The 15,424-nt window shown below is 34.8% G+C and overlaps 4 protein-coding genes and 1 pseudogene across 9 annotated transcripts; 3 read left to right on the top strand and 2 right to left on the bottom strand.

Moving 5' to 3' along the window:
- Nucleotides 1–5,856, top strand: LOC104717620 (inositol oxygenase 4). Of its 5 annotated transcripts, XM_010435227.1 has the most exons (15): nt 1–60; nt 294–382; nt 501–708; nt 1,060–1,119; nt 1,245–1,297; nt 3,539–3,683; nt 3,841–3,922; nt 4,040–4,244; nt 4,442–4,501; nt 4,605–4,657; nt 4,765–4,887; nt 5,012–5,081; nt 5,175–5,253; nt 5,336–5,417; nt 5,552–5,856. In XM_010435227.1, the coding sequence occupies exons 6-15, from the start codon at nt 3,619–3,621 to the stop codon at nt 5,576–5,578; spliced, it is 846 nt and encodes a 281-aa protein (XP_010433529.1). In that variant the 5' UTR covers nt 1–60; nt 294–382; nt 501–708; nt 1,060–1,119; nt 1,245–1,297; nt 3,539–3,618; the 3' UTR covers nt 5,579–5,856. The 5 variants fall into 5 exon arrangements, with proteins under 5 accessions (XP_010433529.1, XP_010433528.1, XP_019086932.1 ...); XM_010435226.2 differs by lacking the exons at nt 1–60; nt 294–382 and adding an exon at nt 1,452–3,327 and having other exon boundaries at nt 677–708; nt 3,536–3,683; XM_019231387.1 differs by lacking the exons at nt 1–60; nt 294–382 and having other exon boundaries at nt 677–708; nt 3,536–3,683.
- Nucleotides 159–1,127, top strand: LOC109126809 (inositol oxygenase 4-like). The gene is made up of 4 exons (XM_019230676.1): nt 159–168; nt 294–382; nt 501–708; nt 1,060–1,127. The coding sequence occupies exons 1-4, from the start codon at nt 159–161 to the stop codon at nt 1,125–1,127; spliced, it is 375 nt and encodes a 124-aa protein (XP_019086221.1).
- Nucleotides 6,013–9,468, bottom strand: LOC104717619 (ATP-dependent 6-phosphofructokinase 3). The gene is made up of 13 exons (XM_010435222.2): nt 8,923–9,468; nt 8,614–8,660; nt 8,471–8,510; nt 8,306–8,368; nt 8,086–8,223; nt 7,842–8,000; nt 7,701–7,754; nt 7,560–7,628; nt 7,340–7,469; nt 6,984–7,249; nt 6,845–6,887; nt 6,607–6,761; nt 6,013–6,447 (listed from the first exon to the last, which is right to left on the bottom strand). Exons 1-13 carry the CDS (start codon nt 9,022–9,024, stop codon nt 6,247–6,249), a joined length of 1,467 nt encoding a protein of 488 aa, XP_010433524.1. The 5' UTR covers nt 9,025–9,468; the 3' UTR covers nt 6,013–6,246.
- LOC104717617 lies at nt 10,006–10,881 on the top strand (annotated as a pseudogene).
- LOC104717618 (arginine--tRNA ligase, chloroplastic/mitochondrial) lies at nt 10,835–15,421 on the bottom strand. 2 transcript variants are annotated; one of them, XM_010435220.2, is made up of 18 exons: nt 15,255–15,421; nt 14,803–14,876; nt 14,552–14,691; nt 14,365–14,440; nt 14,176–14,277; nt 13,877–14,092; nt 13,695–13,775; nt 13,497–13,580; nt 13,264–13,368; nt 12,986–13,164; nt 12,727–12,811; nt 12,440–12,626; nt 12,264–12,333; nt 12,009–12,078; nt 11,840–11,929; nt 11,489–11,557; nt 11,294–11,392; nt 10,835–11,178 (listed from the first exon to the last, which is right to left on the bottom strand). In XM_010435220.2, exons 1-18 carry the CDS (start codon nt 15,379–15,381, stop codon nt 11,068–11,070), a joined length of 1,965 nt encoding a protein of 654 aa, XP_010433522.1. In that variant the 5' UTR covers nt 15,382–15,421; the 3' UTR covers nt 10,835–11,067. The 2 variants fall into 2 exon arrangements, with proteins under 2 accessions (XP_010433522.1, XP_010433523.1); XM_010435221.2 differs by having other exon boundaries at nt 14,803–14,880; nt 15,255–15,373.

Below are 15,424 nucleotides of genomic sequence, written 5' to 3'. Positions count from 1 at the left end.
GAAGACAGAGAGATTCGCTAAGTAGAGATGGTGTAAAAAGAAGGTGAAATGGTAATCTAAGTAAGGATTCTCGACTTTTCTCTTTACACAATAATCTACTTAGCTAGTCTCTGACTGTCGAAAAATCATTTTGCCTCGACTTTATGCACCACACGCTAATGAAATTTTGTTTGTTTTGGTTAAATCTATAATTATTTATATTAATTAAAATCGTTTTCTTTTGTTTTTTGGTTGGCTGGATCTTAGACTAATTGACTTGATCAATAACGTGAAAATTGTTAATTTGGTCGCAGGGACTACGTACGATGCTGCAGAGAGTGAGAGGCAGAAGGGCGTCGAAGAGTTTTATAGATTACAACACATTAACCAAACTGTCGACTTTGTAAGATTCTTAAAAACCTCATTAGGGTTTACGTGTTTACGCAGTCATCTAATCAAAACTTATGTGATCCACGTATAGAATATGTGCATGTGTTATAATCTATTGTGTTATTTTTCAGGTGACAAAGATGAGGGCTGAATATGGTAAATTAGATAAGAAGGTGATGAGCATTTGGGAATGCTGTGAGCTTCTTAATTACGAGGTCGTGGACGAGAGCGATCCAGATCTTGATGAGCCTCAGATTCAGCACTTGCTTCAATCTGCCGAAGCCATCCGCAAGGATTACCCTAATGAGGATTGGCTTCATCTAACCGCTCTTATCCATGGTAAATTAATTTGTTATTATACTAATAGTACTCCTTTATTTATTTATTTATCGGAATAATATGGGTATATGATCTGTATCAAGGTTAGCTAGATTTTTATTTAGATATCGGAATCGGATCTTCTTTGGTTTATAACAACAAAATAGCCTTTTGATGAAGTTTAATTGGTTATTTTCTATCTTCTCTATATAGTCATGTCATGTCATGTACAATAATTCACTTTTGACGCTTTCTTATCCATTTTTCTGTGATGGTTTCGGTTTGATTCCCGATTGATGAATTAGATTATAGAGTACACCTTGTTGTGTATCAGAATTAATCACACATTAAATAAGTTATTGGAATTTTCAGATCTTGGGAAGGTTATGACTCTTCCACAGTTCGGTGGACTTCCTCAATGGGCTGTTGTTGGTAACTAAAGTTACATTTTGTCATTAAATATAATATATTTTCATTAACATTTTAATTAGTGATGTGAATTATATGTGTATGAGTGAAACTACTTGTTTATTTTTTCTCTCGCAAAAAATTTGCAGGTGACATGTTCCCTGTTGGGTGTGCGTTTTATGAATCTAACGTACACCACGAGGTAAATATTGTTAGTAGAATTTATGATTTTTTAATAAAAATTATACCAAATCACGAGTATATATGTACTTCTTTTTTTTTGGGGACAAAATCACGAGTATATATGTACATAAGTCTAAAATTATACGTACACTCTGTCTTTCTTTTCTGGGCAGTATTATATGGAAAACACACTGATTTTTACAACAAGGACTACAAATAAACATTGATAGCGATCAAAACACGATGCATGCAACAGTCAGGTTAAACAAATTACATAGCTCGATGAATCACTAAACATTGTTTTATGCATGTCCACATCGCTTCACATAATTTTCAATCAAAAATAAAATGATGACTAAGCTATTCCTATTTTAGCCAAGCCATAGAGAAGAGGGACACTTTGGATTGATTATATATGTATGTTTCATTCAAACACATTATGTTGCATCCTTTTCTTTATGTACATATATATTTGAAAAACATTTATATTGCATCCTTTTCTTTTCTTCTCTCCTATAAAAGATACCACATGTTGAGAGAAGTTATAAAATATAAATTGCAACAACTAGAGACTAGAGTGAGAGAGAGAGGATCGCTAAGGAAATTTAGCTAGAGAAGGTGAAAGAGTGTAATAGAAGACCGATCATTAAGAAGAAATGTACGATGAACAAATGGTTCTCGACTATATACCACACGCTAATGAAATTATGCTTATTTGTTTGTTTTGTATGCATGAGATAACATATAAGTAATTATAGGTCATGTGTAATCCCAGCTTTATTTTAAGGACGCTTTGACTTTTAAGATACTATTCAACATTGCTAAATTCATTCAAATTTGCTTTAATTAACTCTAATTTTGAAATCAAAGAACTATTTAATATGTAAGAGTCCTGATATTAAGACAAAAACTTAATAATTAAGACGAAAACTTAATAGATTCACCTCTTTGGAAGCATCATGTGAACAGATAATTTTTCCGGAAACAAATAATTTATACAGTAATTGAGTTATGAGCATCAAGCTGATGATGATACAGAAAAAGTAAATATTTGTAATTTCTCTATAATAGTTTCTGCTTATATTTTGCTTATATTTTACCTAAATTTTGCTTAAATTTTGCTTATTTTAGTTTAACAAATTACAATATTTATTACATGAGATATTTTTGCTTAAAAAGTAAATAGTTGATATGTATTATATATTGTAACATTGAATGTGTGGAAAAATCTGTTTTTGTCACATGTGGAAGATTGTAACAAGATATTTTGTCATGCATGTGTGGAAAAGCAAATCGATATGATTCAGATAACATATAAAGTATATAGGCCACACAATGCTGAGTCAAAAACCAATATATATTTTAAGAACATTTTGACTTGTACAACAAAGCTACAATAAAGTAATTAACACCTTTTCCCTACTTTTTGAGGGACAACTCATTGTTAATTGTTATTGTTATACACTTTTTAAGGACAACTCATTGTTGTAATTTTTTAGCATTTTTTCCCCTTTTTGCATGTAAATTAGAAAATCTGTTTTTTTTTTTCTAAAACAAAATTCTAGTTAAACGTTTATTTAGTGGAAAGTTCCAAATCAAAACGAAAATTCGATCAAATATAAACAAGAATAGAAATGACCAAATCTTATCTAATAGGTCAAAAATAGCAAAAAATTTACACCAAAAAAATCAAATCATGACTGACATTAGTTTCCTTTATCCTAAACTTAAATTCGAAAATACTAAAAAACAAAAAACAAGAAAGTCGTTTCTGGTTTTGGATAAATATAAAAGCAGTTGTTTTTGAAAAAAAAATATACATAATTCGTCAACAAAGACTTATATTTTCTCCAAATATAAATACCGTAACGTCATCATCGCAGAAGTATATATATAATCTAAAAAGCAAAACGAGTTATTTCATTTCCTATCTCAATTAAATCCTAAATCATCGTAATTAACCAGTATTCTCTTTCTTTTTCGTTTCTTCTCTTTTAAAAAAAATCCGTTCTTAGAAGATGACAATCTCTGTTGAGAACCCGATTTTTGGTAAGAATTTATTCCCACAATATTCTCAATAAAAACTATGGGATTACAGTATCTTGGATTTAACAAAAAAAAAACGTGATTATCAAGATATTATTTTCCAGCTAAATCAACGATTTTCTAGGAAAACCATTATGAAAAAATAATTATGAATCTTTTTTGTATCTTGATTTCTAAATTGTGACAAGTTTTTTTTTGTTTTGTTTCAAAGTAGAGAAGGTTTCTGCATTCCAGAAGAAGAGTGAGGACAAGACCGGAGAGTTGAAATTGGACGGAGGAGTTTTGATACCAAACATGGCCACCAAAGACGACGAAGCCTTTTTGGCACCTGACATGAATGCATTTGGCCGTCAATTCAGGTTTCTTTTTCTTCTACGTATCTTTAATTCTTTATATCCTAGTAGTAATATTTAAATTTAATTATATCGAGTTTTCTCTTCTTTTTTTTTTTTTGTTGGCCGGATCATATAGACCTTGACTTGATCAATAACGCTTACGTTGGTATTTTGGTCGCAGGGACTACGATGCTGAGAGTGAGAGGCAGAAGAGCGTCCAAGAGTTTTATAGATTACAACATATTAACCAAACTGTCGACTTTGTAAGATTCTTAAAAAACTCATTCGGGTTTATGAGTTTACTTAGTCATCTAATCAAAACTGATGTGATCCACGTATAGAATATGTGCATGTGTTATAATCTATTGTGTATTTTTCAGGTGACAAAGATGAGGGCGGAATATGGTAAATTAGATAAGAAGGTGATGAGCATTTGGGAATGCTGTGAGCTTCTCAACGAGGTCGTGGACGAGAGTGATCCAGATCTTGACGAGCCTCAGATTCAGCACTTGCTTCAATCTGCCGAAGCCATCCGCAAGGATTACCCTAATGAGGATTGGCTTCATCTAACCGCTCTTATCCATGGTAATTTTGTTGTTTTACCAATATATAGTCTTTCCTATTAATGAATTAATCTGGTCTTTTGTCAAGATCTTTTTTTGCATTATGACACTAAAAATAAAATAAAATAAAAAAATGAATATGCTATGTAGAAAACTAGAATGCAGATCGGAATCGGATCAGATTATGGAAACTTATATGTGGATTTATGAAATTTTCAGATCTTGGGAAGGTTATTACTCTTCCACAATTCGGAGGACTTCCTCAATGGGCTGTTGTTGGTAATTCACTTTAAGATTTTGTGATTAATATATTGACATTACAGTTTATAATTTTATATGTGAAACTAATTATTGTTATTTTTCTCTCGCAAAAAATTTGCAGGTGACACATTCCCTGTTGGGTGTGCATTTGATGAATCTAACGTACACCACATGGTAAATAATCAATACATTCTCATAACCTGCAAAACTTTGGAATTTTGTAAAAAAAAAATTTGTACTCAAAACGAATTAGCTGACTTAAACCATTTCTCTTTGCACAGTACTTTATGAAAAACCAAGATTTTCACAACAAAGCCTACAACACTAAAAATGGGATTTACTCTCAAGGATGTGGACTGAACAATGTCATGATGTCATGGGGACATGACGACTACATGTACCTGGTAATTATGTGATTATTTTACTTTCTATTGTATAGAAAAATGTTTTTTTTTAGAAATTTTGATCAATGTTGATGAGTGTAAAGGAAAAAGTGATTTTATAATTTTTACACTAATATTTTCGCAGGTGGCTAAAGAAAACGGAAGTACATTGCCATCCGCAGGACAGTTTATCATACGATACCATTCCTTTTATCGTAAGCACTTCAACAAAAATATGATTTTATTAATATTTAAATTTATAAATAAGAGTAAAGCTTTATTTGAATTAATTTATTAACTAATTGCAGCATTGCATACGGCTGGAGAATACACCCATCTCATGAACGAGGAAGACACGGAGAACCTCAAGTGGCTACACGTTTTCAAGTAATTATAAGTTTTTTTGATGATTAAACATATTATCAAGTGATTTGATTCTTTCTCCTAATATTAATTATTGTTATTACAGCAAGTACGAATTATACAGTAAGAGCAAAGTGCACATTGATGTGGAGAAGGTTAAGCCTTACTACATGTCTCTTATCAAGAAAGTAAGTATTATATTCATGTTTTGTACAAAAAAATATTAATATGAGAATAGAATAAATAGTATATAAATATATATACACATATCTGTTTATGAACTTTGCACTTATGATCCTTTCTTCTGTTTTTTGTTTTACAGTATTTTCCGGAGAATTTGAGATGGTGAAAAAAAATTCCCATGCATGGAGGATTTGTGGTTTGATTAATTCATTTATAAATATTTACACATCGTCCAGTTAATGTGAATCTATGGTAATTGTATTAATATTATATGCTCTTATGTTAATGTGTATATGCTTTAATAATATAAGATCTTAAATAACAAAATTTATATATAATCGAAAGTGTACACTAGAGTAAATCCATGCTTAATCACTGTTGTAAAATAAACTGTAAAATGTACAATTTATCTTAAACTATAAAATAAACAAAAGTTTACTAACAGTGATCATTTATCTAGTGGAGTGAATAATAGCACATATAAGTGTGATTACTTTTATAGCTCATACACAAATTTACATAGGTATATGCAAAATAGGATGAATGGAACAAATATTTATATTTATTTATTTACAATATATTTTTTTTTTCTAGTTATTCTTTTTTTAAAATACCGGTTTTATAACTTTGAAAGAGAGACCGTTACAGTACAGGAACCATACATGGCTAGTTTTCATGGCAGAGGAGGTTTAAAATTTATTTACGATATGAAGCATCCAACAAAACTAAAAGGGTAAAATCCTCAATTTATTTTACTCTTCCTAAGACATGGGACATCATTTGAAAACGCCAAACAAAAGCATATGTTGTAGTTCTTGTATGTTCAGTTCAGTGTCACTTTGTGATCTCTTTGGTGACTGGAGGAACATCAACCGTGCCATTGCAGTTGCCATCGTCCAGAAGAGCCGACATCAGTTTCTCTTTGTTATCAGAGACATCTTTTGGGCACAAGAAGCTTGGCTGGTTCGTCGAAGAGAGTAGCCTCGCCCACATCCTGTCTGTGATCACCACATGGTTCTGGGTCTCTGTTATTCTCTGCAACATCACAACCAATCGACATGATGATGATGATGATGCCATGACAACAATGGTATAGTGATGGTGATGAACGACAACATGATGATCATGGTGGTTTAACGATTCATTAGTTTAACCACTTGGACCCATCAAATTTAAAGCGGATTTATAACTCACATAGAAGGGAATGTAGGTTTGTCTTCCGTTCACTAGACCACTAATATAGCCAGTGTATCCAGCCATTGCACCGTGCACTGCACTCTGAGCCAGAAGTGTACAATAAACATTGTCTGACGCATTGCTAGGAACAGCTCGAATCATGTATGTTGGATCTGAAAGTAAGATGAGACAAATGCGCTAAGATTAGGGAACAAGAAACTCATGGTGGAGAGAGTGGAAGGGATAAGAATTGTACCAATGTACTTGAGGTTCATCACCATCTTCTTATTAAAATGATCCTACGTATAAGATAAACGAAATTTAACACATGATAAGTTTAGTCTGATTTTAATATCAAATAATGTTTGTGGCTTTCTCTGTAATTTGTGGTTTACCTTGATGCTCTGTGACAGCCAAAGACCAACATCTTTTAGAAGTTTATTACCAGATGCATCCTTGAGTGTCATAGATTCCATGCTCTTAGACATTAGATCTTGTCCTGCACCTTCTGCAATCACAATCACCATGTGACCGCTCTCCTTGAGCCGTTTCTCTATGTAATCAAACAATCCGCCTTCTCCTTCTAGGTAAAATGGTGACTCCGGAATCAAACAACAATCCACATCTCTGCTTGCTAGAGTAGCGTACATCGCTATGAACCCTGTTAAAGCAGTTCATGCACTTGTGAAATAATATAATAAGAGAGCTTGATAAGGCAAACAAAGATGAAGCAGAAGAGTAGATTACTCACCGCTGTAGCGACCCATAAGCTTGACAACGCCAATACCATTCTCTATACTCTCGGCTTCCACATGTGCTGCGTTAATAGCTCGTTGAGCCTCTTCTACCGCTGTGTCAAACCCAAAAGATTTGTCTATCACCTGCACAGAATAAAGGTAAATTTCTCAATATATTCATATAGAAAATACAGCTTTTTTTTCTAGAGATGAAACAGAGAGAGGACTACATACAGGTATGTCATTATCGATTGTCTTTGGGATTCCAATAACTGCAACTTTCAGTCCACGTCGTCTTATTTCCTGCATAGGTACCATCAAAAGATCAGCGAATTCTGAGATTTTACAGATTTGAACGGTGACAATGGAATTTACCTCAAATATAACTGATGCTCCTCGCTGTGTTCCATCTCCTCCTATAATGTAAACCTGAATGATGAAAAAGACTACATAAACAACGAGTTTTTATATACTTTTAAAAAGAGACACTTTAAAATAGGTAGTTGTTATGGAAACCTGATTGATTCCTCGATCTTGAATGCTGTCAACTATCTTTGTGGTATCGTGACCACCTCGTGAGGTACCAAGGATAGTCCCTCCGCGCTTATGGATATCATTTACAACTTTAGAGTCCAAGGAGACAGTATTCTTAGCATAAAAGCCTCTATATCCTCCCTGAAAAAAGACGGATGAGAAAATGAAACAAACAAAAGACCGTATTTGTTTAGGTATGCAAGAGATTACAATCACAAAAGCTTACATCTATTCCCAGTATCCTCTTCACTCCATACATGTACGATAGACTGCTCACTATTTCTCTGATCACGGTATTAAGGCCGGGGCAAAGACCCCCACAGGTAACTATGCAAGCATGCACTTCATCAGATTCGAAGTACACCTGCAAGTGAACTTAGTCAATAACAGGATCTTATTTAGATGGACGACTAATGACAATGAAGCAATTTGACAAAAGGAAAAACCTTTTGACGTGGCCCGGCTCGTCTAAAATGAATTCCCCTTGGTCCATCCTTATGAACAACGATCTAAAACAACAAGGAGAAGAGCCAATAAGAGAAACATGAATTCTAAACTCTCAGGGAGCCATGGATATTATAGAAAGCTTCAAACCAGATATATGTATATACCTTTTGAGGAACACTGTCATCAGCATCAACAAAGTATTGCCTGAAAATTTCCAAAAAACGAAAACACATTTAATAACTGGGAAGCTAATGATTCAATCACCATAGGAATCATAGTCAGCTAAACATCGGTGAAAAGGACTTACTTCACCACAGAGTATGCTGGATTGTCTTGCAATGGGTTAGGATAAGTCTGCAATAATATAAAACCCAAAAGAAACTTTCTGTTAAATCAAACTTAACCATCACTTGATTTTAAATAAACATGATAAATGACTAAAACCATATTACAGAATTTGATCTATCTCAAATTCCAAATAAAAACTAAACAGTTAGCAGCTGAAATTGATGCACAGAGACATGCACAAAAACCCCATCAATATATCTAAATCAAAGTTTCAACCTTTTGGAACCGTAAAGCTCAAAATCAAGAGATGGGAGAAGTAAAAACATACAGGAAGACCAGGAAGGTAATCAGAGAGATGAGGAACGTCTTGTAGAACATAACCACAAGAACCTTCAATGATCTTCGGTTTGCTGCTCTCCACAGTACTCATTACGACTCACGAAACAACAATCTTCAGGGGAAAAAAAGTCTAATACTTTAATAAAAATGGGATTTTTTTTTTTTTGGGTTCTCGTATGGGAGACTTTGAAGTCGTCAACGAGACAAATCGACTACGACGAAATTTTGAAAGACAGAAACTTTGATTAGAAAATGAAAAAGTTAGAAAGATGGAATCAAATCCGTAGATCAAAGAGAAGACGACCCTTTTTTATAGGATTAGAGAATTCTTGACCATTAGAATCGGTTAAACAAATCACAAAACCCAGATAGAGAGAAACCGGACATTAAAGGGGTGTACGGAAATGGTGGTTTTGGTAATCACTGGAGAGATTTGATTATTCCATCAAACATGTGGCGCCGTTAACGAAAATAAGAATATAGTAATAACTAATACGTAGACGAGTGAGTTTATACTCTTCTTCGCTATTGGGATCTTATTATTTTGACAGTACTTACGACGACGACTACAACTACGACTAGTCGAGTACTTGGAGAGAAAGGTCGATGATACTTTTTCTAGAAAAGACTATTTACATTTTTTTATTTTTTTATTGTTTTTTAGTATTTTTTCGTTACCCTTAAATTGATTTTTCTTTTTTTGTGACTTGGTTGTCAAGTCAAAGGTCAAAGTCATGATGACTATAATGCGGTCCGGTTTGATTTTTCGTCGTTTTAATCTCGGTTTGATATTTTTGTGTTGGTGGTGATTACATTAACCGATCCGTTTTTTTTTTATATTTGAAAATTAGGAAACACAACAAAACCATGATGATGATCAAGATGAAAGAGTGAACGTTATGTTATTTATGTGAAGCCAGAGAAATAATTAAGGTATAACTATAAAGGAATTAATAAATTTGATAGAACAAATCAGAGTAAAAGCGTTATCCATAGGTCACAGCTTGCACGTAAGTAGTACACCTATACATTATCGTTCGTTCGTTATCCTTTTATTTCTCTTACTATAAACCGTATCTCTTCTCTTATCTACAAACAATTATGTAATCCCCTCTCTATAGCTATCTATATATATATATAACAACAGTCAGAACACACCTTAATCAAAAATGAAAAAAAAAAACTAAAACAGAACACAAACATCTCGTCAAGAACTCTCTGTTCTGTTCTTATTGTTCAAGAAAACTTTTCTCTTGTTTTTCGTTTTGGTTTACACTGAAAGAGCAGATCAGAAACCAGACATAAATTGACAAAAGAAAAAGAAAAAATAATGAATGTTTACGATGGTATGATGATTTCGACAACAGAAGAAGAAGGTGGTGTTGTTGGAGTTTCAGGATCCTCATCCTCTATATCCATGTGTTCATTTGATTTAACAGAGGATGCTTCTTCTTCAAATGGGGCTTTTGACGATCTATCTGACCTCATCTCTCAGCTCCCTATCATGTATGTAATGGCTCTCTTCAATCTCGTCCTCAAATTGTTTCAGCTTCTGTTTATGTTTCGAATTTGAAATACCATCCATAAGTAATAATAATATATCGAGAGAATCATCTCCATGTGCTTCTTCACTTTGATTGACACGGAAAATATTAACAATTTGTATTCTTATCGTGTTTTTTTTTTTTCACAGACACGTCAAGAAAGGATGACTTTCAAAGTATTATGAAGGCAAATCTGAGTCATTCACATCTCTAGCAAATGTCACAAGTCTACAGGATCTCGTGAAGAAGAGAGGATCAAGAATGAATTCAAGCTGCAAAAGGGGTTATTTCTATGGACCAAAGGCCACAGTCTCCATGAAAGCCACAAGAACATCCTCAAGCCATTCCAATTCAAGATTTAACTTTTAAAACCATTTCATAATTCACCAAAATCAGTTCAATGACATGACAAAAACAAACTTTCTGGGTTCAGTTTAACATTGTATTTCATTTGTATACAAGTTGCCCAAGCTAAATGAGAAATGTGAGAACTTTTGGGCTAAAAACGCCTTTTCACTAATTGTGCAGAAAATTGTCAAAATGGATTAAAACCTTTCATCTTTTGAGTAGTTTAATTGTGATGTGATGCATCAAATCTTGTAAACAGGGGTGATTCCAAGAAGGTGGAAGCATTTCCGCATGACTATAGCCGTTGCTTCACAAAGTAATAGACGGCTCGTCTCCTCTGGTGAACCATTTACCTGTAAAAGTTCATGTTTTAAGTGAGACCATCGACTGGTGGTTGATTGATTATGCAGCTACAGTCCAATATCAACATATCAAATAAAAAAACATGGAATGTTGGGGAATGCACACCTGACAATTGGAGTAGAATCTGGTGTAGTAGTCAGATAAATAGTAGAGGTACTCGCACAGTACGCTCGGTAACAAGTTGGTGCAAGCTTCCTCAACGGTCTGCAGATCGTTCACACATGTGTTATGCAATTGTTCATCACGTTACCAAGATAAGGAAGTCAAATATGAAAGTAGTATCTAATGAGCATGTGTTACCTCAGCAAATCGAAGCAAATGAAGCCCCAGTGCTCGCTCATCTGGATGATCCAATGCTAGATTTCCTGTCTGCAATGAAGCATATATTGAAACATAAGAATAACTCTTCATCGTACTGCGTAGGGTAGGAACTAATAATGGTCTACGTAGGTGTACGCCGATCCATTAATTACGATGATGTGAAAGATAGCACAAACTATAGCACTGGCATGGCGTTAACAGTTGTAACACTTCTGGAAATTGTTTAAGCTTTAGATTTTAATGTAGCACTAATAGTGACAATGGTTCAGGTGCAGCCAAGTCGAGCAAAGAATAAAATTAAGTGATTTATGTTCGTGCGGCTAAACATACCTTTTTCAGCTCATCTATATCTTTGCCAGACTTTCTGATGATTGAACAGATCCGAGCATGGGCGTAAAGAAGGTAAACGGCTGTATTTCCCTGCTCACGACGTATGATCAATAAGCATGTGCAGGTGACTGCTATGCAAATACGTAAACTAGGTGGCAAATTCCAGTACCTTGTCATTAAGCATTTGATCGAAGCTGAAAGTATAATTTGTCAATCTGTTGTTCTTCAGGTCAGCGTACCTTGAAAAAAAAATAAACAAAACCCCAAGTTAGCTTGTAGCATGAAAATAAAAATATGCAACTGTCGAAACACCTGACAGAACACTCATCATATTTGTGCAGTTTTAATTACAAAAATTCACCGAAAGCCAGAAGATACTGCCTGAATTTACTATCATCAGCAGTAGTATAGAGATGATACTTACTTCACCGCACCATAGCCAATTGCCTCAGCTGTTTGGTCCAGTTCCTCGGGTGTCCATTCTTTGTCCTTACCTAAACAGAGAAACAACATATAAGGGATGGATATACCAAATAATAACTGACTACGTGAATGATATAACAATTCAAAACGTAGAGAGTGCTGACACAAAGTAGGTACCGTGCTCAACAAGGGCAATTTTACTGCGAGTCTTAGCCTCATCTAGCAAATCAACTAGGCGGACTACATCTGTTGCCCGAGTTCTAAATCGCTTGCCATCTTCCCCAAGGACGAGACCAAAACCAACATGGTTAACTCTAGGGTAAGTTTCATCATTTTCTGGAAGCCAACCTGCTTTTCTGGCAGCCTGATTCAGAGTAATATGAAAACCACAGTTACGACTGACAGTTTCGATGAAGGGATAACATTTCACAAGACGTCAAAAAAAAAGCATTCATCAAACCTACTTTGAAGAACATATTAAAGTGCTGCTGCTGGCCAACATCGGTCACATATATAATCCACTCAGCTTTCTCTTCATTGAGCCGGTACCTGAGCCAAGTAGAATTTAGCACCAGCAGACAATTCATTCAACAACATGCAAGTTCAGATCAAGCCACACACTCCAGTAAATACAAACACGGAAAGTCATAATATATGGATGTACATATTTGCAAAAGATTGCTACTAAAGTCAGATTTCATGGAACAATTAAAGACAACTCACCAAAGAGCAGTCAGATCTGTAGAGGCATAGTTAAAACCACCATCACTCTTAACAACCATGAGTGGGATGTTAAAGCCTTCGAGGAAAATCACACGAGCACCTTCGCTTTCTTCAACCAACCCCTTGGTATTCAATTCTTCAATTACTTTAGAAATATAAGGGTTGTAAAAGCTTTCTCCCTGTCATGAACGAATCGATGTATGTTTCATTACCCACCAATGTATCTCTGTTTCCATTTTATCTCAAATAGTATAGTATAGGTCCAGCTATATCTTTACCTTTTCTTCAAGCTCAACTCGAAGGCGTTGATAAACCATGGCAAACTCAGTTCGGCTGATGTCACATATCTTAGCCCAAGCCTTACGGTATAAAGGATCTCCACCCTGCACCGAAGAAACAAAAAAAGATAGACAAGTGGGTAATTTAGATCTTGCAACCAAAGGCAGCTGCAAATTGAGACTCTGCGCAAGAAAAATGACCAATGATTTAGGTTGGGAGAATTGCTGTTTACCTGTAGACGAACCACAGCCTGTTGTGCTTTTTCCTTAAATTCCTCATCCAGATCAAATTTGTGCTTTGATGCCTTGTAGAACACCTATCAAACGACATCTGATATTTCAATATTGCTACATAATAGAATCTGTAAAGGTTGTGAGACCATAATAAAAACATTAAAGCTTAAGAGGCCAGATGATGTAAAGCAGCTGACCTGAAGATCTCCAATTGCTGTCTCGGTCACACTATCTGTATCAGGAAATTTCTCAAAGAGGTACTCAATTAGCATGCCAAACTGCAGAATAAAATCAGCTTTTATTTTTTGGTACACATTGGAAGCCAACAATAATAAAATTCGAGGTTAAAAAATCATGTGAAGAGCAGAAAAGTAGTTACCTGTGTTCCCCAGTCACCAACATGGTTTCTGCGTAGAACTTCAACCTTCGAGAACTCGAGCATGCGAGCTATCGTGTCACCGATGATGGTTGATCTCAGGTGACCAACATGCATTTCTTTCGCAATGTTGGGAGAGGAAAAATCAACTACAGCTCTCTTAACCGGAAGAGAAGGTGCCCATGTGTCAACTCCATCGATAAGCATATTTTCAATACTCTGCGGGTAAATTAGAAAACAATTAAAATAAACATATATTACTATGAGCACTAGAAATGACTATACAAATACAGCATAAGCACCTTAGCCATCCACTTAGGTGATAGTACAACATTAATAAATCCAGGTCCAGCTACAGAGCATGATTCCACCATCTCAGAAGTAGGGAGACTCTTAACAAGGGCCTATGTGAAAAAGGAAACAGAATAAGAGTTAAACGTATCTGCTTCAGGACATATAAAAAGCAACGAATTTCTAAAGACCAAACCAACCTGTCCAACAGCTGGAGGACCCTTGAACTGAGTACCCTTTCCTTTAATTATGGACCATAGACCCATTGCATTGTTGCTGCAGACAACAATTTTGATAAAAAATATATATATATAATTCAGCAAACAGAAAAGAGCTTAATTGAAACTATAATTTCAATGAATTAAATGAAAGAGAGAGAGAGAGGACCATTGGTAATCTTCAAATTTTCCAGGAGCGGAGGCAGCAACCAAAGGTTCAACACTAGGTTCACCAGGAACTGTTAATTTGAGAGACACATCAAATAGCTTTGCGAGTTGGCGTTTTAGATTCCCCGTACATTCTTCATTCTGTCATCAGCAGCACTCAACAAAATTAGTCACGAAAAACAGGGAAAGTTCTTCATTCTGTTAAACTTTCTCTTTTGGATTAAAGCAAAAAAAAAACAAATGGTGACTTACTACAGCTGCCATGGTTGCCAAGGACTTAGCTCTGGTTGCGAAAGCAAATCTCCAAGCCGTTGCTCTCAATTTCCCTGTCTAGGTTACAAAACCACAATAGCGAAATCAGTACATGCAACAATAGAAAGAGAACAATGAAACTTTGATTATAAATTGCTACACTCTTCAATTCGAGTTCCATCAACAGCACTCTACACATGTTGATATATAAACGAACACTTACCATCTTCAGCATTTTCGATATTAAAAAAAAAAAAAAACTATTAGCAGCACAACAATTACAAGATGCTAATAACAAAAATTATAATCTTCAAACAAAAATTGCAATAGAAAAGTTAAACATATGACCTAAAAAAAAAGTAAGAAGCAAATGGAGAATGTAACAGATAACCACAAGTAGAGATAACGAGAGACAAAATCGGGAGATAAGAGCTCAGGAGAAATTATTTTACCAGTCTGAGAAGACGAAGAGAAATAAGAGAAGTGATGATGATGGGAACGAGAATAACGATTGAAGGAGAAGAGAGAAGACGGCGGTGGCGTTGCTGTAACCGGAAAAAGGGTTAGACTTATTGCCATTGCTCTCTCTTCTCTTCACTCTTTTTAATCTCCAAACCTTTTT

Source organism: Camelina sativa, chromosome 10, assembly GCF_000633955.1.
Source record: "Camelina sativa cultivar DH55 chromosome 10, Cs, whole genome shotgun sequence".
NCBI classification, from domain to species: Eukaryota; Viridiplantae; Streptophyta; class Magnoliopsida; order Brassicales; family Brassicaceae; genus Camelina; species Camelina sativa.
The sequence above is the reverse complement of the archived record's forward strand: the minus strand, read 5'-3'. Positions and strand labels throughout refer to the sequence as shown.